This window comes from Trachurus japonicus, chromosome 9, assembly GCF_045865225.1.
Source record: "Trachurus japonicus isolate A0001 chromosome 9, Traja_1.0".
NCBI lineage: Eukaryota > Metazoa > Chordata > Actinopteri > Carangiformes > Carangidae > Trachurus > Trachurus japonicus.
Genome location: NC_140915.1, coordinates 34,329,276 through 34,350,818, shown reverse-complemented (window position 1 = coordinate 34,350,818; position 21,543 = coordinate 34,329,276). Strand labels below are relative to the sequence as shown.

General features: G+C 43.8%; 1 protein-coding gene across 1 annotated transcript in view; it reads right to left on the bottom strand.

The window, feature by feature from the left end:
- abca2 (ATP-binding cassette, sub-family A (ABC1), member 2) overlaps positions 1-21,543 on the bottom strand; it is a 127,677-nt gene that overhangs the window by 86,346 nt on the left and 19,788 nt on the right. The window contains exons 5-8 of the mRNA XM_085787608.1: positions 9,354-9,475; positions 7,835-7,948; positions 5,794-6,015; positions 2,490-2,848 (exon numbers count right to left, since the gene is read on the bottom strand). Of these exons, the coding sequence (XP_085643734.1) occupies positions 2,490-2,848; positions 5,794-6,015; positions 7,835-7,948; positions 9,354-9,475 (817 nt within the window). The remainder of the gene's footprint in view (positions 1-2,489; positions 2,849-5,793; positions 6,016-7,834; positions 7,949-9,353; positions 9,476-21,543) is intronic.

The following is a 21,543-nucleotide window of genomic DNA, read 5'->3' as shown; positions in this document are numbered from 1 at the left end:
GAATATCCTTTCCCAGAGTAATGCTGAGAAACTGGTGCATGCATTTATCACTTCTAGGCTGGACTACTGTAACTCTCTCTTGTCAGGATGTCCAAAAAACTCTCTAAAGAGTCCCCAGCTGGTCCAGAACGCTGCAGCGAGGGTTTTGACAGGAGTTAGGAAGAGACAGCACATCTCTCCCTCTTTAGCTTATCTCCACTGGCTTCCTGTAGGATATAGAATGGACTTCAAAATCCTTCTGCTAACTTATAAGGCTCTTAATGATAAAGCTTCATCCTAGCTGAAAGACCTCATCATTCCTTACTGTCCTACCAGAGCACTCCGCTCCCAGAATGCAGGTCTGTTAGTGACTCCCAGTATCTCTAAAAACAGACTGGGAGGTAGAGCCTTCAGTTACCAGGCTCCTTTACTGTGGAACCAGCTCTCTCCATGGGTCAGAGAGGCAGACACTCTAACTACATTTAAGTCTAGGCTTAAGACTTATGACAGAGCTTTTAGTTAGGACTGGTTCAGGTAGCTCTGAACCATTTTATAGCTACGCTGCTATAGGCTTACACCGTGTCCTAACTGGATGCGACGCGAGCGAGCGACAGCTGCTAAATTAATGGTTTCCTATTGTAATGTCCTAACTGGCCGCAAGTGACGCAGCGCGATGCCCGACGAAAAAAGCCTGACGCCCCGTTTCTATTTCTGTCGCTCGCGTCGCATTCAGTGTCGGAAATTAGCGGCGGCCAATTTGACCAATGCCCCCCAAAATCATGATAGTTTTTTCAGAAACAAATATATTTATATCTGTACGTTATCATACTTTAATTTTAATTAATTTACCATCGCGTCTCATTATTCTCTTGATGTCGGCTTAATGTAATGTAAACAAGATTGCGCTGATACGCGAGAGTATGTGTGAATGTGACAGCGGGGCAGTGCTGCAGCTGCTGTGCTGCCATGGACCTGATCAGACTGGTGGTGGTCCACAGTGAATCAGTCCCAGATCCTCCACTGTCACCAGATCCCCAGAAAGCCCCCGCAAATAATAGCCTACATCGACAAGAAGTTAAGTGGCAAATTGCATCTTTTCGTCGGCTTATTTGCGGGGTTTTTTTTTTTATCTTAACGTCACTGCAACATGCGGCTCTCAGTGCTTGTCGTGTTGTGTAGTTAGAGCTGTGTCTCCCTCCTGTTTCCCAGGTAGGAGGGGGACAATAGCCCACCCAGGGCTGGGTGATAAAACGATCTATAAATTGTGAAATAACTTTTCTTCGATAGAAATATGAGACGTGGTCAATAGGTTTCATTCATCCATGTTTGGGCAGACAATACAAATAACCAATGATATTGAGATTTCCACCGCGCCGAACCAATCATGTGGTTGGAATAGAGCCAGTCAACAGTTACATGTGCATTTGTTTGGGTTGCTGCAGACCTGCACATCAGCCGGTAAAAGAGAGAGAGAGAGAGAGAGAGAGAGAGAGAGAGAGTGTTGTCTCAAAAAAAAAAGTAAAGGAGAACTTGGACAAGTGACTGAAAGACGCGTGGTGCGCAATGGGGACACCAGACAGTTGGAGCAGACCGCGGTCACGGTGCAGCCGCTTCAAGGAGACTAGCGGACTTTTTTTTTTTTTTTAATAGCCTCTTCATTCATCTTGGGCGGGGGGCAGTGCGCCATCTTATAATGTTACAGAAAACCCTGCATTATGTTTTTTGCTACTTGTGTTCCTACACTATAGAGACAACTTGCTGTTGGCTCTATATTTCAAGAAACTTGTTTTCTGTTTAAAAGGCACAATTCACCCATCTTTTAACCGGGTAGTTATGTCTCCAGTCTGTCGAGCGGACGGGCGCACAGCTGATGCGCATGGATTCAGTGTGGACAGAGAGCGTCAGATGTGACGCGATTGTCGGATGCTCGCTCGCGTCGCATCCAGTTAGGACACGGTGTTAGACTGCTGGGGGACACATCTGGTTACATGGAGCCCTCTCCTCTTGCACATTTTAAACTGTCATTATCATTATCTGCACTTTTGCACTTTGTAGTTTGGCCTTGTTGTCTGGCACTCTCTCTGTGTTCCCACAGATCCATTGGATCGGCTTGCATTGCCCCCTTACCCCCCTTTTCCCCTGCTGTTACGCCAGCCTGCCCTCCCTTCCCATGAACCAGTCTGCCATCCAGTACTCCCATTAAGCTGGGCTGCTCTCCCTGCCTTTCCTCCCACCAGAAGCTGCCATCATCAGCTCTTGTTAACATTTATATGTTTTCCACATTCTGTGTTATAAACTGTTTTTTTTGTCTGTATACAAATAAAATTGCCTTGCCTTGCCTTCCCTTACAGGTGTGACCTATCGGTTAACCGTCAGAATTGCTAGAAAGCTGTTAAATTAAGCTAAAAATCCTGCATAGTTCCTCTTTAATTCATTCTGTACAATGTGAACAAACCTTTCTTCACACAATCACAAATATCATGTCATCATTTGTTAATTTCTACACCCACCTGTTGTTCCCACACAGGATCGGCTGCAGTCCAGCCCAGAGTTGTACAAATGCTGAAAACTGAGAATGGGGGTTCTCTACATCCTCCTGCTTTCCTCCTCCCTCTGATCCTTTCTCCCCCTCCTCTGTGGAAATCTCTGTTGTGTTGGGGCCCCATGTGGTAGAGTTCAGTGGCCAGGTCAAGTTTAAAGAAGAGGCTGGAGATCGACCAGTACAAGCTCCTTTGGGCAGCAAGCGAGCGAGGCCTGAGAGTAGGTCCACGTCCTTGAGAAGCCTCTCTACATCTGCCAGGTCCTTCAGTAGAGCCCCAAGATGTGACTGAGAGACAGTAGCCCAAGAGTTGGGTTTCTCCATATCAAGCTGGGGGTGGAGGTGGAGGGGTAGTAGTGAGTAAAAAAAATTGCTCCAACAGCTCCACTGTACATCATATACCCTGCATGATAGTTTGCAGCCAGTGTTGTGTGACAGTGTGTATGTAAATGGGTGAATGAGAGGCAAACTGTTAAGCCTTGCTTTGGATTAAACATTTCAACACAGTCTCTCAAAATATAATATTTTATATGTTTCATTGTAGAGCTGTGAGAAGAGCAGTCTCTCAGCACCTTCCGCTCTCTGTTCCACCAACACAAGTGTCAACACAACCTATCTGTCAGCCTGGATGAAAACAACATACATGTCTATATTTGCATATTATAAGATTTGATCACAAGTGATTATTTAAGACTCGCATGGATATGTATTTTAAAGCAACAGTTATTTAGACATAGTTGCTAGAACTGTCACTATATTCTGATAGTAGTACATGAAATGGGTAATTTAGGAAATAATCCAACTCCTCTGGCCCCACCTACAGCCTGTAATCATATTTGCAATCCAATGCTCCCCGAGCTGTTCCACCAATTAGGGTGGAACAGGGCCTCAGCCACATCTCCATTAAACTGCAGAAAACTTTATTTTCACCTTGGATTACTATAGGCCTACATGAAATACATGCTGTTGTACCTATCCTCAGTGGGATTCATCTGCCCATGTTAAATTATGTGTTGGGTGTTTGATCTTATCTGTGACTAAAACCAGTTTAGATAGACCACACTGAAAATAAAGACCCCAAGTAGGACTGCTTGATTATGGAAAAAAATATATAATCATGATTATTTTGGGCAAAATTGAAATCAGGATTATTTACACAATTATGTCTTTCACTCTGAAAACATAATGCATTTATTGAACATTTATTGAAAAACACATTCTAACTGAGAACTGTTTAAAGTGGCGCAGATACCACCTTAAAGGTCCCATATTATGAAAAACAGTTTTTTTCTGATCTCTACATATATAAACTGGTCCTCCCTGAGCCTACCAACTCCTAGAATGAGGAAAGCAAACGGGTCCTGCATCGACTCTGCAGCCCACCTACTGGTAAAACGGTGCTCCTACAGGCTGCTCAGACTCAGCTCCTGTGGTGACGTAACAACGGGAGTGAATTGCATAGGCCGGCCCCCTCTGCACGAGAACACTCGCTGGACCATGCCTGTTTCTATGGCTGCACAGCAAGAAACTCCTGAGCTAAGTTGATGAAATACCGACCAATTTTAAGTCATAAAGTGGTAATAATCTTTGCAGAGTACAGTAACCATATTACTTAACAAATTAAAATTTATTGTAGACTGATCGGTTCATTGTAACAAATTTATTTATTTTAAGTAAATGTGGTGATTTCAGTATGTAGCCGAGAGGCAGCCCTGCTCACTTTTCATTCAAACAAACTAATGCGACTGCCACAGTTGTTAGATTTCATCAATGAGACCAACATTAATCTCCTAAAAAGAATTTAACCAGCCAGCGGTAAACCTCTAAATAAGTTACTTGGCTCGTTTTCTCCCCTGGGATAGGGACGGAGGTTGGCCCAGGCAGATCAGCTCAGACCAGCTGCTGCTGCTGTGACAGCCGTTGCCCTGGTCCCCGGTCAGGGGGCAGACTCTGCACTTCTCCCAAAACAAACGTCGGAGCAAATTTCCTAACAAGCGTTATAAACTGACCACAGACTCTGGATTAAACTGTGACTTTCTCGCATGAAAAAATATTAAAACTGTGACGTGTTAACAGCGCTAAAGCCAGAATTAAAACAATTGTCTGTTGCCGCGAAATGGTGATAGCGATGCTAATTTCTGTTAGCCCGTCTATAGGGTTTTACATTATACATTAGCATTAAGCTAGTGGACTTTATGCTTAGATGTGATACTGGCTGTGTGTGTTTTGAACGTTGTTTCAAGCCTAGTTTGGAACTATTGGGAGCTATATGAACCACGTGACCGCGCTTGCAACGACATCAATCGCTCTGGCCATAGCGATATATCCACCCGTAAACATTAGCGCATGCTACCGTTAGCCACATCCTCTCCCTGAGAGGGGCGTGTAACAGGCAAGTCCGCTGACAGACGGAGCATTTAAAGGTGCAGGCACAGAAACAGCCTGTTCTCAGTAGAGCTCATTTGAGCGACTTTAGACAGCTGAAATTCAGGACCACGGATCAGTTTGGGGCAATACATTTCAAATACAGTGTAGTTGGACGTCTGACAGCTGTGTGAAATTGATTAAAAAGAGTATAATATGGGATCTTTAAAGCGAATCCTGCACATCCACAATGGGGATCACGACGAACTGCAACAGCAACAACAGGTCAGAGGTGCTAACTAACTTACCAGCCAACGATGGCTAATTACGTTTGCTTTTGTGAATTAACTGACACATGTTGGTCAAACAATGAACAATCATTCATTTGTAGAACCATGTTGTTGTTACAGAGTTACCACTTTAGGGATATGAGGACGGTTTTCTATATTGCCAGTTTAGTTATATCCCAATACACAGCGGAAAATGACCAAAAAATGTATTTCCCCAATTATATTAGTTTCATGATCGTTTGGAGCCAAAATGGAAATCAGGATCAGAATTAAATCAATTGCACAGCCCTAACCCAAAGTAAAAAATTGAATGGCATAAAAATGTGTCTACCTGTGCCCACACAGTCCTGTGATGTCTAATGAAGCCTAATAACTGAACAGACTAGTTTAAAGAATCACCAGTAACTCCTCAGTCTTTGCCTCTTAGGTTTTGTTTAATGTAACATGACTCTACAAGGTAAGGAATTGTTTGAATAATTTACTATCTGTAAACGCTTTGGCCTCCACAATACTCAAATAAGAGCCATATAAACCAAAAACAAGAATTAGGAACGGGAAAACATCCATTAGTAGTGTATTACTATTTTGTGACAAAACAGTCAGTCAGACAAGTAGCTGTACCTTCTCAGTGACACTCTGTGTGCTGATTTGTTCTCTCAGCTCAAGGCTCATCTGCCTGAAACGCTCCGACCTTTGACCCTCCCCTCCACTGCACAATGCATTTCGATAGGCCTGCAACAAAGGCTGCTGCTTCTCAGGCACCAAAAGGATATTACTGAGCTCACTAGCCCCACCCTCACCACAGGTGAGGGTCTCCAGCATGGCTCCAGTCAATAGGATCCCCTATGGAAGACAGAAGCAGATTGATACATGAGATATGGGAAGAACAGCACATTTCAAGATTATTTTTACTTGGAGATATTCACATCAGCAGTCTTTTTGTGAAGAGCAATGAGGTCAGTGGTGGCTGTAGTTAGGCAGACATGGACAGCAATGCCAACAGTGACAACACCTACAGTATTTTGGCATGGTCAGCCAAAATCTTGCCTTGCTCGCATTGCCTTGTAGGAAATGGTTATTGGGTATCAACAGGTAACCTCAGGATGCAATTAATCCTCAGTTTATCAATCTTGATAAATAGAGTTAGCCTAACTGTAGAAATGGAAGGGCTTGAACTAGTTCAAGTTATATCTGGTCTGTGTTGAGGATAACACCGGTGATAGGATTTGGAACCACGGAAAAGTAATGTAGCAAAGACTCAATTAGACTCAATTAGAGGAAAAGGTCCACTCTGGACACAGGTGTGAAATTTGATGACCTTTCATTAAAGGAACTAAAGAAAATACTCGTAAATTCACCCTAATATGTCACAGAGACTCAGGAATAATGTTAATATAACATACATACATTTTTATTTTTTTGCGGACTGCAAATCATGTTTAAATTTTGAATTTACGTTTTGGCATGTGGCGTCACCCAGCGCTCTCTCCCAATCACAGCGTCAGTGGCATTTCAGCCTGGCAGATACAATGAGCTCCAATTGAGATTGCGAAAAAAACAAAAAAAGATTGTTTTCTATTATCGGTTATTATGGTCATAGATATTTCCTTGATATCACACGATAGAAATAAGCGGCTTGTCTCTCTGCCGTTTGATGCACTGCTTGCTGTTGTAAGAATATAGCGTAGTTAGTTTGAGCTGTTCTATATAAATCTAGTCGTAGACATTAGAATGAATGGAGGAAACTTTATAGCTTCAAGGCCATCCACGTCTTGCTGTGCCTTTAACCTCCTTCTCTATTGTCCCAAACAGTCTGACCACAACCACAAGCATTTGAAAGTCAGATGGCGATGTCACAAGAATGTTCCACTATGTCTTCAACCGCATGCTGAAAGAGCTAAAAACCTGTTACCTCTATGGAGCTAGAACAGTCTCAAAATTAATAAAGAATAAAGACAATAAAAGACAAAATACAATATACTGTATATCAAAACACAAAAACATTTTGAATGCACACACAAAAATGTTTAAATTCATATAAGTAAAAAAAAAAAGAAAAGAAAATCCACATATATAAAAAAAGATTTAACATATTTGTGATGAACACACAAATATTTTATTTTTAAAATATACAGTTGAAATTCACAAATGTACGCATGTAAAAGTATTTGCAGTTTTCATCAAATACATATTTGGAGGTTGTTATATTAATATATAAACTGTCGAACCTGCATTTACAAAGTGCTTTTAATTTGTTAACTTCCCTGCATCTGTGTGCGAGGTTTGAGACTCCCCTGATGTATCTCACAAATGCATTTTTTCTAAGAGAGGATCGTCTGCAGCCAATCCGATGTCTCACTCTTTTTGTTGATGCACACCTAGTAGAGCTGAGCAATTAATCTAAAAATAATCAAAACCAAAATGTATAACCTTTAACTGATATAATCCTGCCTGCGTTGGTTATTTTGGTTGTCCCCTGTTTAATTCTCTCCTTACTAATGCACCATCCCCTAAAAAAAACACTATCCCGGCTGTGGCTGCGTAGTCATGTCACACCACCCCATCCAGTCTGCTACATGGAGGGAAAACTCAAAAAGAGCCAACTATGCAGACGAGCAGCTCAAGGTGAAAAGTTCAATTAATCATGGGTATATAAACTCACCACCACATGAAGGACTCTGTCTGTAGGTATGTGTCTGGTATCGTCTGTCCCCTCAGTCCAACTTTGCGTCCCGCCTTTATTTTTTAGAGAGGTACCAAAGATAAGACTGTATACCTATAGTATGCACACACACACAGAGGAAGAGATAAAAAATTCAAAACAGAAATACAGAAACCCAACTTTGCAGATATATTCAAAGCAGGGGTGACTGCTCCAAGACGGGGGGGGGGGGGGGGGGGGGGGGGGGCTTTAAATAAATGGACACATTTTATGATATACTGTGTGCCGAAAATGAGCTTCCCCTCTTTGAAAGACCAGCATACGCCACTGATTCAGTATTACCCACCACTCAGACAATGAAGTTCACAGTAACTGAACTAATGGTGGCGCTATTGTAAAGACTTTTCTTTTCTTGCCGGTAACTTTTAAAGAGCACAATCTGGACATTTAGTTTTCTTTTTCTTGATTCTGTGCATAATTTTGAGCTAATTTCAGATTCTCCTGAAAGGGCAACCACTGTCCACCTGTCCACACTTGATTTTATCCTCACTCATGAACAAGGTCCTGGGGTACTTAAATTCAGCAAGGCAAGGCAAGGCAATTTTATTTGTGTAGCCCATTTTTACAAATAGTTTTTCTCAAAGGGCTTTACAGAGCATCATAACAACATGCTCTGCCCTTAGACCCTCACATCAACTGAGGAAAAACTCCCAAGAAAACCCTTTTACCAGGGAAAAAATTGGAGCAGCAGTTCACGCCCAGCCCAGACGGAGCAGTTTTTTTTTTCCATGGCCTTAAACTTGACGGTGACTCTCATCACACTCCGATGAAGCCAACAGAACCACATCAACTCCAAAAAGCTAAAAGACACTTCTGAAGTTCCTGAACAAATGACTCTGCTCACCCCAGCTGTGCCCTGAGATCCCATCCATCAGTATCACAAACAGAATCAGAGACTAGGTGTTGTCTTGTAAAGCTAGAGATGAGTTGAGAGGAGCTGGTATTAAGGGGGTGTGAGTAATGAGTGTGACAGTAGGAGGGTCAAGCTGGAGGATCCTGAGACAGTAAAACACGTTCAAGAAAAGGCACAAGGAGATAAGATATAGATAGGTAGAGTAGCCAAAAATTGTACTCAAGTAAGAGTATTGTTACTTTAGAATAATATTACTCAAGTAAAAGTAAAAATTAGCCATCCAAATATGTACTTAACAGTGGTAAAACAATCACTGCTTGACACCTAAGAGTTGTACTTTCAAAGGTTCAGAAACAGAGACCTACCGTACTGTTACCTGTTCGAGTCGGAACAAAAGTGACGGTAAACACATTTCTTTCATTCATTGATGTAGTGCCCACACAGATTAGATTAGATTGTATGGCAACACATAGTGAACAAGTAGGCAAACAAAAGAACAACCCTTCAACTTCAACACTATGCACACAGGGAATGTTGGATTGTTCCTGTGCCAAAGTGGATGAAACTGAGCACGACAGACAGCAAAGTGATGTGGGTGTGAATCACCTCTCTGACGCTGATTGGTATGTTGAGCAGGAAGTTGGTTGTAGCGTTGGACAGGGAAAGGTTCTTGACCAGGAACTGATGGAAAGCTGACTGACTCTTCAGCACAGTGGCCAGTGTGAAGCCTGCTTCCAAATCAAAACACACACACACAGTACAGTTACTTAAATTTAATCTTCCATCAATGACAATGGGAGCTTTGATCACTGAGGAGTGTAGTTGCATGCTCAGTGTCAGGTATCTCATACAATAAATTCTTAGTTGTAAAATTCTGTCTTTCTGTTTTAGTACCTATGATAACATTTCATACCCCTTTTCCACCTAGATGTTAGCTCTGGGGCCTCATTTATCATTGTGGATACACCTTTTTTTACACCCTTTTTCCCCCGTTTTGTGCGTACGCACTTTTCTCCGCCAAATTTGGGATCTATCAAGCCAAAACCTGACGGGGAAAAGTGCGGACATTTACACCCATTTTGACCCTGGCGTACCGTGATTTACGCCTTTTTTGAGGAACAGGAGGAATTGGCGACACCGTTGCTGAGTCAGAGAACTGCAGTGTGAGAGGGAGAGAGGAGCGGAGTACATTGAGAAGAGCACAGAGGATTTTTTTGAAGTAATTGTGGTAGTGGTGGACCGTTGATGCTGGCAATCCAACCCGCTCTATAATAACACTAGGCTTTATGTTAATTGATAAACAGAGCGGATTGAGGATTTTGCTTTTTTGCTTTTACACACTCTAGTGTGACGTCCGACAAGGATCGAACTCGCCAAGTTTAAAAACACACCGGCAGCAGCGCACACTGATCTTCAGCCTAGACTGTTATTATTCTGTCACCTGAGTTAACGAGGTGCACGTGTGTTTGGAGCTGACGAGAGAATAAAGACCTAAACCGAGTCCAGTAGAGCTGTAACTGTGTAGTGGAAAGGCGTTCAAAGTAATCTATCGTGGAAATCCTGCTTATTGTTTTAACATCTAGGTGTAAAAAAAAAAAAAAAAGTTTTTCTGGGATAAAGGGGCAGATTACATAAGATTATTCTTCTTTCTGCTCCTGTTTGTTGAGATTTGGGAGGTTTTTGTTTTTATTGTAGCTTATTAAAATGCAAGATCATTTTTCTGACTGATTTATTGCCCGATATCGCCTTGTATGTAGTTCCGCTTCTTTCCCCCGCCCTCCGCCCGTTGTCTCCGTTGTCACTTTGTTGTCACTTTGTAGCCGCTCCACAGAGCACACATGGCTAATTAAATATGCACGTGCTGACCATATATAGTTGTATATAGGCGTTCCGGGGGTGGAGTAAGAGGTGTGTTCACGTGTGCACCATTCTTGGGTCCGGTGTGATTTATCAAAGGGAAATGCGGAGAGTTGTGCGTACGCACAGTTTGATTGATCTGAAAAAGGTGTAAATATTTCGGGTGTACGCCATTTTTGTCTTTTCGCCGTACGCAAAACTTTAGTAGCAGTTTTACACCCTCTTTGATAAATGAGGCCCCTGGACTGGTGCTAGAGCTGCTTCACAATTGATTTAATTTGTCAACCAAGTTGTGAGTCTCAGGGCGCTTTCACACCTAATAGTCCGGACTTAATTTTTTTTTTTGTTACATTGTTTCCATATAGTCCCGTAAAGTTCGCTTTCACACTGCTATTATGACAGCGGACTAAAGGATCTACCGACGTCATGACAGATGAGGGGAGCATACGTCAGTCCGACTGCCCACAAGTCCGACGGCTCATTTCTCCGACTACCCATCCTACAGTGTTAGGTTAGGTTTAGGGTAAGGTTAAGGGTTAGGGCTACTTAAGTCGGAGAAGTGGGAGGTCGGACTGATGGACGCAAAAATAAAGAAATGTATGGTCGGAGTCGGAGAAATGGGTGGTCGGAGAAATGGGTAGTCGGACAGACGTCATGCGCCCGACAGATGAGCGTGCGTCTGACGTTAGCGCATAGAAAGTGCTCTGAAAAAAATAAAATAAAAATATGTGTAAAAAAAGAAAAATATAGCCTACTGCTGGAAAGCACGCTGTGGTTTGTAATCGCGGTGCAGAAGAGTGAGTTTAGAGCTGATGAAAGGAGAGAAAAAAAGAGGGTTGTGCCGCGCGAAATGCTCTCATTGATCAGAGTGGCAGCGATCAGCGATCAGCTGTTTTGTGTAGTGGAGGGGAATACACACGCTATGCGCACACACGCGCAATCCTCCTGTCAGATGCGGCTGCATCTCTCCAGGTAACTTGTGTGTGTGAGAGAAATAAAAGCTCTGACTTGCTGGGGCAGACGTTGTTTGGTGTCACCCGCTGATAAATATCCGTCTTTTTCAGACTTTTTTCGGCGGAAAAAATATATATTCGGGTCAATGTATAAAAAAAAATAGGCTGGCCTAGGCCTATATGAAAAAAATGCATGTATCGTTTGGGGATTTATATTAAACACTATACTGTTTAATTCCGTGTAAACGTTTACAAGTGTAGCCTACACTGACACACCCATCCCTCTGACCAAATCTGGATATAATATGATCTCCTCCTCTCCCCAAGTGTTGCCGCCGGTTGCCGCGGCTCCTCTTTCCTTTTTTTCTGTTTATTTACTTTTTTCGGCACGAGCAAATCTAACGTTATTTCCTGTATTTGGTCTGATAGTTCGAACCTTCCAAAAAAACTGCTTTCACACTACGCAGCAGCGGACCTTGGTCCAGGATAGTCCGGACCGAGACCACCTCCTGAGGCTGGACCAAAGACTCGGTCTTTAGTCCGGACCGTGGTCCTGGGGAGCTTTCACACCTGTCAATTTAATCCGAACTATCTGGAAAGTCCGAAAGTCCGGACCAAACGAGGTAGGTGTGAAAGCCCCCTCAGAGGCCCTTTTAATTTGAACCGGCATTTGAACAAGCCAGTTTGTCTGCCAGACCAGCCGCCTCCGTTGCTCCGCTTGTTTTTTATCCTTCCTGTTTGTAACAATAAATCTTTTTACGTGCATTTGTAACTCCTGTCTCCGCACTTATGTTGCCTTCCCGTGAACATACATAGTGGTTGTTTGGGGTCGTAACAATTGTCATGGTACTATTTTAAATATGTTGCAACAGCAACGTATTCATTTATTCAGTTTTTTCTGATATAAACTTCTAAATAATTTTTTTATTGCTACAAAATGGGATTGTCAAGCGTACAGACTGACCAACACTTTTCTGAAAACCTGTCATAAATGTTGCATACACCTGACAAACATAACTGTTTGTATTCCTGGCTAGTCCAACTTAAAGGTCCCATATTATGCAAAATTCACTTAATAATGGTTTTCAAACAGTTATATGTGTTCCTGTGGCCTGTCTATGGCTGTCTTTACACTACAACAGGGATCCCCAATAGGCGGAGCAAAACATCTGGCCCGTGACGATTGTGCCATTCCGAACGTTTACTTTCATGTTTCTGAATGCCGGCCCTTAATTATTTTTTAAAAAGGGGCGTCATTCTGAACCTGAAAAAAGGTGTGCCATTTCGAAAAGTTGGTTAAATGTGCTGTCGTAAAGTTGGTGGATTGATAGCTGCGGTAGTACAGTGGATAAGCAGTTGACTCCCATGCCGGTGACAGGGTATCGAAACCCAAAGCGGGAGCATTTTGGTATTTTTGTCTTGTATATTACCCCACTGTTAGACACACCGGCCCATGTTAACCGTGTCGTTCACACACACCAGACGCGCCGCCGGCTCGCGCCCTGCAACGATCGTTTCAGCTGGTCTATTTTCCGCGAGCGATCGCGTCAAGCCGGGCAGGAAGTTATGTGGTTGTTGTTGTTTTTTTCCCCCCATTGCGCGGTATGTCTTCACACACCAGCTGATCCACCGGTCCTCTGAGTGAAATATCCAAGTAAGTCAGGTAGGGTGATTGATAACATGACCTGTACCAAGGTGGTAAACTTACTGGACTGATGAGTTTTGTTTTATTTGATCGGACCATGCTGACGCTGAGAGAAAGACAAAGTGACACCTGACGCTCTCTCTCTCTCTCTCTCTCTCTCCATCTCTCTGTTTACGTGTGTCTGCCTCACACAGTCTCTCAGGTGGCTCGTCTTGAGGTGAAGGGTTGTACAGATGCTGCTTACAGCTGTAAAATTTTGTGGACATTTTGCAAATGGGTTTAAAAATCTGCACAAATGGCAATGATGATATGTCAAATATGTAGAACGGTTGCTCCTTTCTTGCTGTGTGTCTCTAGCTAATCATTTCTTTTTGCTATTGTGAATATCAGAATATATTCCACACACAACTACTGCTCCCTTCTCATTGTCTTCCTTTATGTTATACCTCTATTTGGGTGCTCTAAATTTAAATGCTATGCTTTTATTTTATCTAACCCCGAAGCTGTCCATGGTGCTTAACCGGGTGACGTTGTTTACGCTCACTCGGTCCCACACTTGTCTCACTTGCTTTCTCCCCCACTCCGTTGTGGGAGATCTTCCACAGAGTAAAAGAAATACACTTTTTTTCTCTCCCCCACTCGAGCGCGGCTGAATCCAGCTTGAGCCCACACGGGCGCGAGCCTGCTGCAGCGGCCGCTCCTGCTGACAGCAGACTGGGGGAGAAAAAAAACATTTCTTTGCTCGATGCTTTGGTTGGGTTTAGGCAATGAAGAAAGGAGTTGGTTAAGTTCAGTTTCCTCTATTGATCTAAACCATTGATTTAATTAATTTCAGACTTTTAACCCCTTCAATACCAGAAGAAATGCCAGATAATATTCCACCTCCAGGCCCAAGTACCGTAAAATTAGGTGTATAAGCCGCACTTTTTTTCCTTTTTTTTTCATCTAAAAAGTTGGGTGCGGCGTATACACCGGTGCGACCTATAGACCAAGGTAAATGTCAACCCCGTTTAAAACTGGTATTAACATGCGTTCTCAGTGATCAGACTGCAGTCAGATAGAGCTGGACCACTTGAAAGTAAGGCAACCAGGGTGCATTGAGGACGGATTGTGATCCGATGGGCCAAACCACCTCCCGTCGCATTGTGACCACATGTGTGTGAACACAGGTGTAAGCGGTAATGCGTCCTGTATCCGCATACAACCACGCGGGCAGAACGGCGTTTCCTATGACGGTAATTAACGAGACTCATTTGGGCCTGCCATAGTCTCCGACATAAAATAATATTATTGTTATGGGTTTTTTTTTTAACCACCGTCTCTCATCTCTGTCAGTCAGCCCCTCCTCCTGCTGGACTTGGTCTCTCTCTCTCTCTCGCTCTCTCTCTCGAGCAGGCGCTCGCAGGCACACGCACACGTGCGCATGGAAAATTAATAAACGCTATGCACTATATCGCGCTAAATGTACAGTGTTTAATTACCCCGCGATCTCTTTTCTTTTTAAATATAAAATAACAAGAATGAGCTACAACGCAGCACAGAAACATGTGGAACCTGTATAATGTTTTTATTACCAAATAGCAATACAAAACCTTGTTTTCCCAGTTTGAGGCCCTCAAAAATAGACTGCGGCTTATATACCAGTGCGACTTATATTCCGAATTTTACGGTAGATATGCGGCCGCCCGTCTCACCGAGGACCGGAGGTCAGCATGGGACCTCCTCATGCCCCCTGATCTGGTGGAACATGTCCGCCAAATGACCAATTTGCATGGAAACCGCACCAAGTCAAGATGGCGAGATGTGAGCCAGATAGAAGTACCTCGGCCTGCTGCTTTTAGCCGGGGTATTCTGCTCGCACAATGAGTCGACCAAGTCGCTGTGGGACACTGTTCCACAGCGACATCAAGACTTTGTCCTGTGAAAGGTTTGAGAAAATCTCCTCTACCGTTCGGTTTGATGACTGTCTCACTCGCCCCCAACGCCAACGGATGGACAAGTTGGCAGCAGTGCGAGGACTGTGGGATCAATGGCAAAACCGCCTGGCTCTTCTCTATAACTGCGGTAAAGAGGTAAGAATAATAACAACAACAAAAATAATAATAATAATAATATTAATAATAATGATAATTCCTCATTTTTTATGTGTTTATGTTTTATTATGTGATTTTCTACCTAAATGGTATTTTACAATGGTCTTCTCATTCATCCACAGATATGCATTGATGAACAAATGGTCCCGTTCCATGGAAGGTGCAAATTTCGGCAGTACACAAATGTGACCCGTTCTATCAAAATGAGTCGGATGTCGCAACGTTCTATTTTTAGATAATCAGCTGATAACGTGGAAAACCCATAGAAAATCACACCCTAATTTCAAAGCAATGACATTCAAAAACAATCTCCCAAAGTTTCACATTACAGATAATTGAGAAAAGGCACGTAAATGATGACTAAAGTTGACTTGCAACTTAAACCCTCTGAAAATGAGTGTTGCTTCGGTGCAAAACATGAAATATCTCCTGAACCGTTCATGATAGAGACGAGCTGTAAACTGCATCTGAATCGCGGGATTCTCTGCTTTCCGACGGTCATTGAATGGTGCCTCTGTGACGAGCAGGGACGGGTACAGAAACAGATGCTAAACCGAGTAGCATCGATGCTAAACCGAACGTAGCCACGATACTAAACCGAACGTACACGCTTGCACATGTTTTACAAAATGTCAACAAAACATGACAACTTCTGAACCGATGATAGAGACGAGCTGTAAAAAGCATATGAATTGTGAGATTCCCTGCTTTCCGAGGGTCATTGAATGGTGCCTCTATGACAACAGGGGACCATATAGGGTGCGTGTAATCACGTGGTACAGGAACAGATGCCAGAGTCACGGGCAAAAACTTTAACTGCAATTTTCTCAGGTTTTAGAACAGAATAAGAGAGGAGATCGTAATTCAAATGGCCACATCTCGAAAACCATCAAATGTATGACTTTGACTAGGGTATCATTTTAAAGCTTATTTTCTAATCTTTCCATCGATACCAAAATCTCAACTTTGAAATTTGGGTCACTGTGACTCATTTCGATGGATCGGGTCACAAATATGGGCTCAAGATCTGGGTGCTGGCAGATGTCCGTACGTCGTATGCCTGGAGGATGCAGCCCTACACTGGCAAGCCCGAGGCCGTACCTGGACGCCGCAGGGAGAGAGAGAGGAATCAAGGCCAGCGTATCGTACTGGACTTGATGGATGGGTTGAGTGGGCACATTGTCACATGCAACAATTTTTTCACAACCTATCCCCTTGGTGAAGCCCTCCTGAAACATAAAATTGGCATGGTCAGCACAGTGCGCCGAAACAAACCAGACCTCCCACCTGCCATCGTCAGCAGCGCCCACCAGGAAAGAGAGCTCAAGTCCTCAGTGTTTGCTTTCACCAGGACCCACCTTGCAGTTTCCTATCTTCCAAAGCGCAACAAAAATGTCTTGCTGATGTCAACTGCTCACCACGAGCCCAAGGTGAGCGACCGGGATGACAAGAAACCACAAGTGATCCTGGATTACAATAGAGCCAAGGGAGCCGTGAACAGCCTGGATAAGGTATTATGCATCAAAATTATAATCTAACTCATGAATTTGCATTAGCTTCGGCAGCACTAAAATTATTAATTTTCATATGTCTTTTTTGTTTTTTTACAGTGTCTTGAGGCCTACAAAACACGGCACCGGACCTGCCGTTGGACCAAGGCGTTGTTCTTTTGAATGCTGGAAGTAAGCGCCTACAATGCATTTGTTATCTGGATGTGCACATACCCGCTGTGGGAGCAGGGCAAGCTCTACAAGTGGCGACTCTTCATACAAGAGGTTGGGCTTTCCCTGATAGCAACAGCCCTCACGGCCCTCCCACGCAGTGTGCGAAATACCCATCAATATTCGGGGGGGTCCCTAACTCGCGATTGTTGCGCAATACCGTTATTTTTTTTTCTTTTCATAAAGTAGGACTATAACATTACAATAAGCCAAGAAAATTAGCCTATAGCCTAAAAAGGAGAGGCAAAGTTGTGCATTACAATGCAGAAAGTAATTGACGATAAATAGACGATAATTCAAATAAATAAAAGACAATAATTGGCACCACACTGGCGCACTTGAACAATGAATAAATGCCAGGTATAGGAGACTGGCGCGCGATCAGGGCAATGCAGAAACGAATAGACAATAAATAAAATACAACAATTAAAATGAATGAAAGACACCAAACTCGTGCACTCAAATAACAACCAACTGTATAAATCTGGAGATCGGAGACTGACGTGCAATGTACACGGCGAGATCCTCAGCCTGCAACTATGACCGATCGTGTAGCCTTATCTAACCATCTATCTAGCAAATACGTTTAACCACAGCATTGAACACATCCACAAATCACATTCGTATAACGGGCCATCATGAAAATTGAAAAAGCACAGACAAATAGCTCACAACAGGCGCCTGGCCAAACAACACCACTGGGGGTTCAGGCCATAGTATGCTGAAGCAGGCTAGCCTCTTACCTCAAGTTATTTTCCTGCCTTAATGTCAAGCCAAGGGTTGCGGTATTTCCATTACCCCACCTGCTTAGGTGTAAAAAAAAAAAGAAAAAGAAAAGCGGCCAATCACCAGTGCTAGCAGCAGGGGCTGCGGCTACGTCTTCAGAGCACTCGGCCTCAACTTCACTTTCTTCGGCAGAGGGTGGAGAGGAACGGGATCCTCTGTTCTGATAGCGAGTGGGCTCGACTCCTGCGCTGGGCTGGCGCACATGGCTAATTTGCATAATGCGCAGGTGACACGGTTCAGCTTAATGTTAAACGAATAAATGTTTTGAATTATGAATACTGGACATGGTGATCTTAAACACGTTTAATTGACCACAATAAAATTATTGTATTATATTATATTATTTATTTTTTTGACAAGATTGAGACCCCCCTCAGATTTTGCTTTTGAGTCTTTCAGGGGGTCTCAAGGGGTTAATCGGGGGGGTCTGACCCCCCCAAACCCCCCCGTATTTCGCACTATGCTCCCACGCCTCCCCAGACCCGCCAGCCGATCGTGATGTTGCTGCAGAGGGAGCGACACCCAAACACCGGGCAGGCAGAGGTGCATGAAGACATGTGCACGCTGTGGAGTTCACGTGGTCAAGGATCACTTGAAGATCTGTTGTGCCAGCTGTGCACAGAGATTTGGCGTTGGGAATGGGAAGAAGTAGGCGCTCACTCCTTCTCCATGAAATGTTTTTGTTTTACTGCTGTTGCGTAACTTTATGCCAGTTCTAATATGCTGCTCTTGATGTTATTGATGTTGTGATTGATGTTTATATTAAAGATGATTGATTGATTTCAATTTCAAATGTATTGCTTTGAAGGGTATAGGACACTTTTGCAAACTTATTGAATTGAAGACTTGTATTCCAATTGATTATAATGGAAGTCTATGGGAGCCATTTCTTTAATCTGACACTACAGAAAAACTACAAACCCCAGGAAACCAATGTTGCTACTCATCAATGACATATCCAAGACTCTAATAATCCCCCTACACCAAATCCAATTTTCACTCATAATAACCCCCTTTTTATGTGCCTTTTCCGCCACTTTTTTTTTTCTTCCAGGGACTCTATTTTCTGGCATTGAAGGGGTTAAAAGTCTAAAATTAATTAAATGAATGATTTGGATCAATAGAAGAGAAGTGGATAAGAAGATTAATGCAAAAAAACAAAAAAAACAAAAACAAATAGTAAAATATGCCTTTTTTATGGCATCAAATACATTGGACACTTTTGTCCAATGTAGTACATGTGCCAGTTTGGTTGTGAGAGTCCTGTGGACAAAAAACTACAAACCCCAGGAAATCAATGTTGCTACTCATCAATGACATATCCATGACTGATCTAATCCACCCAAACCAAATTTAATTTGCATTCAGTTTTTTAGAAATAACCCCCCTTTTATGTGCTTTTTTCACCACTTTTTTCACCCCATGGACTCTATTTTCTGGCATTGAAGGGGTTAAAAGTCTGAAATTCATTAAATCAATGGTTTGGATCAATAGAGGAGAAGTGGATAAGAAGATTTATGTAAAAATCTTTTTCTCACAACCTTTGCGTGAAAAGTCGCATACGCCACTTTCAAGCCCAGTTTTGTGTGTACTCGAGACCCCAGATCTGTCTGTTTAGACTACAGACGTATTGACAGATATCCGATTTGTATCTGATTTATTTCCACATATGATTGGGGTCTGTATCTGATCTGAGTGTACTGAGGCCTAGAAGTGGAAAAGTCTGTCTTCTCTCTCCCTTGTTTGCTCCACCTTTTAGAGAACTTGTGCTCAAACAAGCATTGGAGTCATCTCCCTTCTTGACGTCAAGAGGGGAGATGCTCCTCCTTCCGGTAGTGGAAACCCTCGAATCCATGGGTAGGTGAGCTCTGCTCTCCGAAATTGCTCTGGGTAAACAGACATGGTACAGGCAAAGCACGGAAGATGCTGTGTTGTTGTCGACTGCATCAACGTGCACCCAAGTCTGTTTAAAATGCACGCTGTAGTGCAATTACGCACGTGTCAAGTGTGTTTGTATGTGATTACAGCCAACAGATGTATCCAAGTAGTAATCAAGCCCATTTATGCATATAAACCCACCATGGGTAGGCACCAGTGACGTGCGGTGACCTCTAGGACGGGGGAGGCATGCGATCACAGACGACGACGGCGGCGGGGTGGGCGCGGTGTGTGTGTGTGTGTGTGGGGGGGGGGGTAAAACCTGCTAACTGTTAGCTACCGTAGCTCAGGCGTTGGTCTCCCGTCAGGTAAAAGCTGCTGTTTATTCCTCAAATGATGCTCATGAAGTTGTTGAGCCTCTCCAGTACAGTTACCCATCACTGCTGTTGAATTAGCCGCTAAACTGCTGGACACAAAAACCGAGGGGGCCGTCTGTTTGTTTACAATTCACGAAAGCAACATGAACGTACGTGCCGCTCACACTTAGTAGAGTTACGCCAAGTGAGGCAGCGGTAGCGTCTGCCTCACTTGGCGTACATGTAAAGCCTGGTTTATGCTTCTGCGTCACGGCGACGGCATAGCTACGCCGTTGACGCAGACCCTACGTTGTAGCCTGACGTGCACCTCCACAAAATCCTGACTACGCGTCGCTTCGACGCGACGCGAACCACAAGGACTGTGATTGGTCTGCTCAGAACGTCAGTGTGTTAATTCACTCGTTCAGCCTCGACTGGTCAGACAGACCACCTGCGCAAACGTCTTCTCCGTCACCTGAACTTTAACATTTGCAATAAAAGCGTTTGTTTTTCAGTTGCCATTGTTTACTGTGACCGGAAGCAACGCGTTCCCTCGACGCAGAACTTCGAATGCTCAACAGCGCCGTCGGGTCTACGCTGTAGGTACGCCGTCGCCGCGACGCAGACGCATAAACCAGGCTTAAGTCTATGGGGGGGACAAACTGCGCATGCGCAAACAGCCACATACACACCGTATGGGCAGAAGAGGCAGAGGTGCTCTGTGCCTCACCTCTGAAATACAACGAGACGGCGAATGGCTTCTACGGCTGCTGCCTGGCCGGAGGTAAACTCAGTTGAGTCGCATTTATTAGACTATGAAAATCACCAGATGCTGACACATTTAAACCTGTGGTAAAGTTATTAAAAAAAAAATTAAACCTTAGATTAAAGCAGAAGTATGGATGCGCGTGAATGTGGTGACGTAGGGACGAGGGCGGGGACTGCTAACTCCATCGGCTGACAAGAAGTTAGCCAAAACGACCGGATTGCTTACTTCTGCTTTAACTAAATAATCTAATTATTCCTGCCTAGGTGAGGCACTGCCTCACCTGCCTCCCCTGACTGCACGTGGGGGGCGACCGCCATTCCGAAGGACCGCCATTCCGACGGTCTGCCAGTCGGAAAATTCCCGAAGGTCCGTCATTTCGAACTTCCCGAGGGGCCGCCGTTCCGAATGTGTTTTATTTTGAAAATTGACCGGATTCTCTCGTGGTTTGACTTCCTGCCCGGCTTGACACGACGCGCCGCGGGGACAGCGCCCGACCGGCCCCTCCCCCTCCGCCTCCAAAGTTTCACCCAGGTGCGAGTCTGATGCATTACATCCATGGTCTGATGCAGCCGCGGCACTCCTGCTGAAAATAAATGTCCTTGCTCTGTGCTTTGGTTAGGTTTAGGCAATGTAGAAAGGAGTTGGTTAAGTTTAGTAAAAAGGTTAGGTAGAGGCCAATAAAATCGCAGTTAATATGTATCTCCCCCGGGAGTCGAACCCTGATCCACCGCGTCAAAA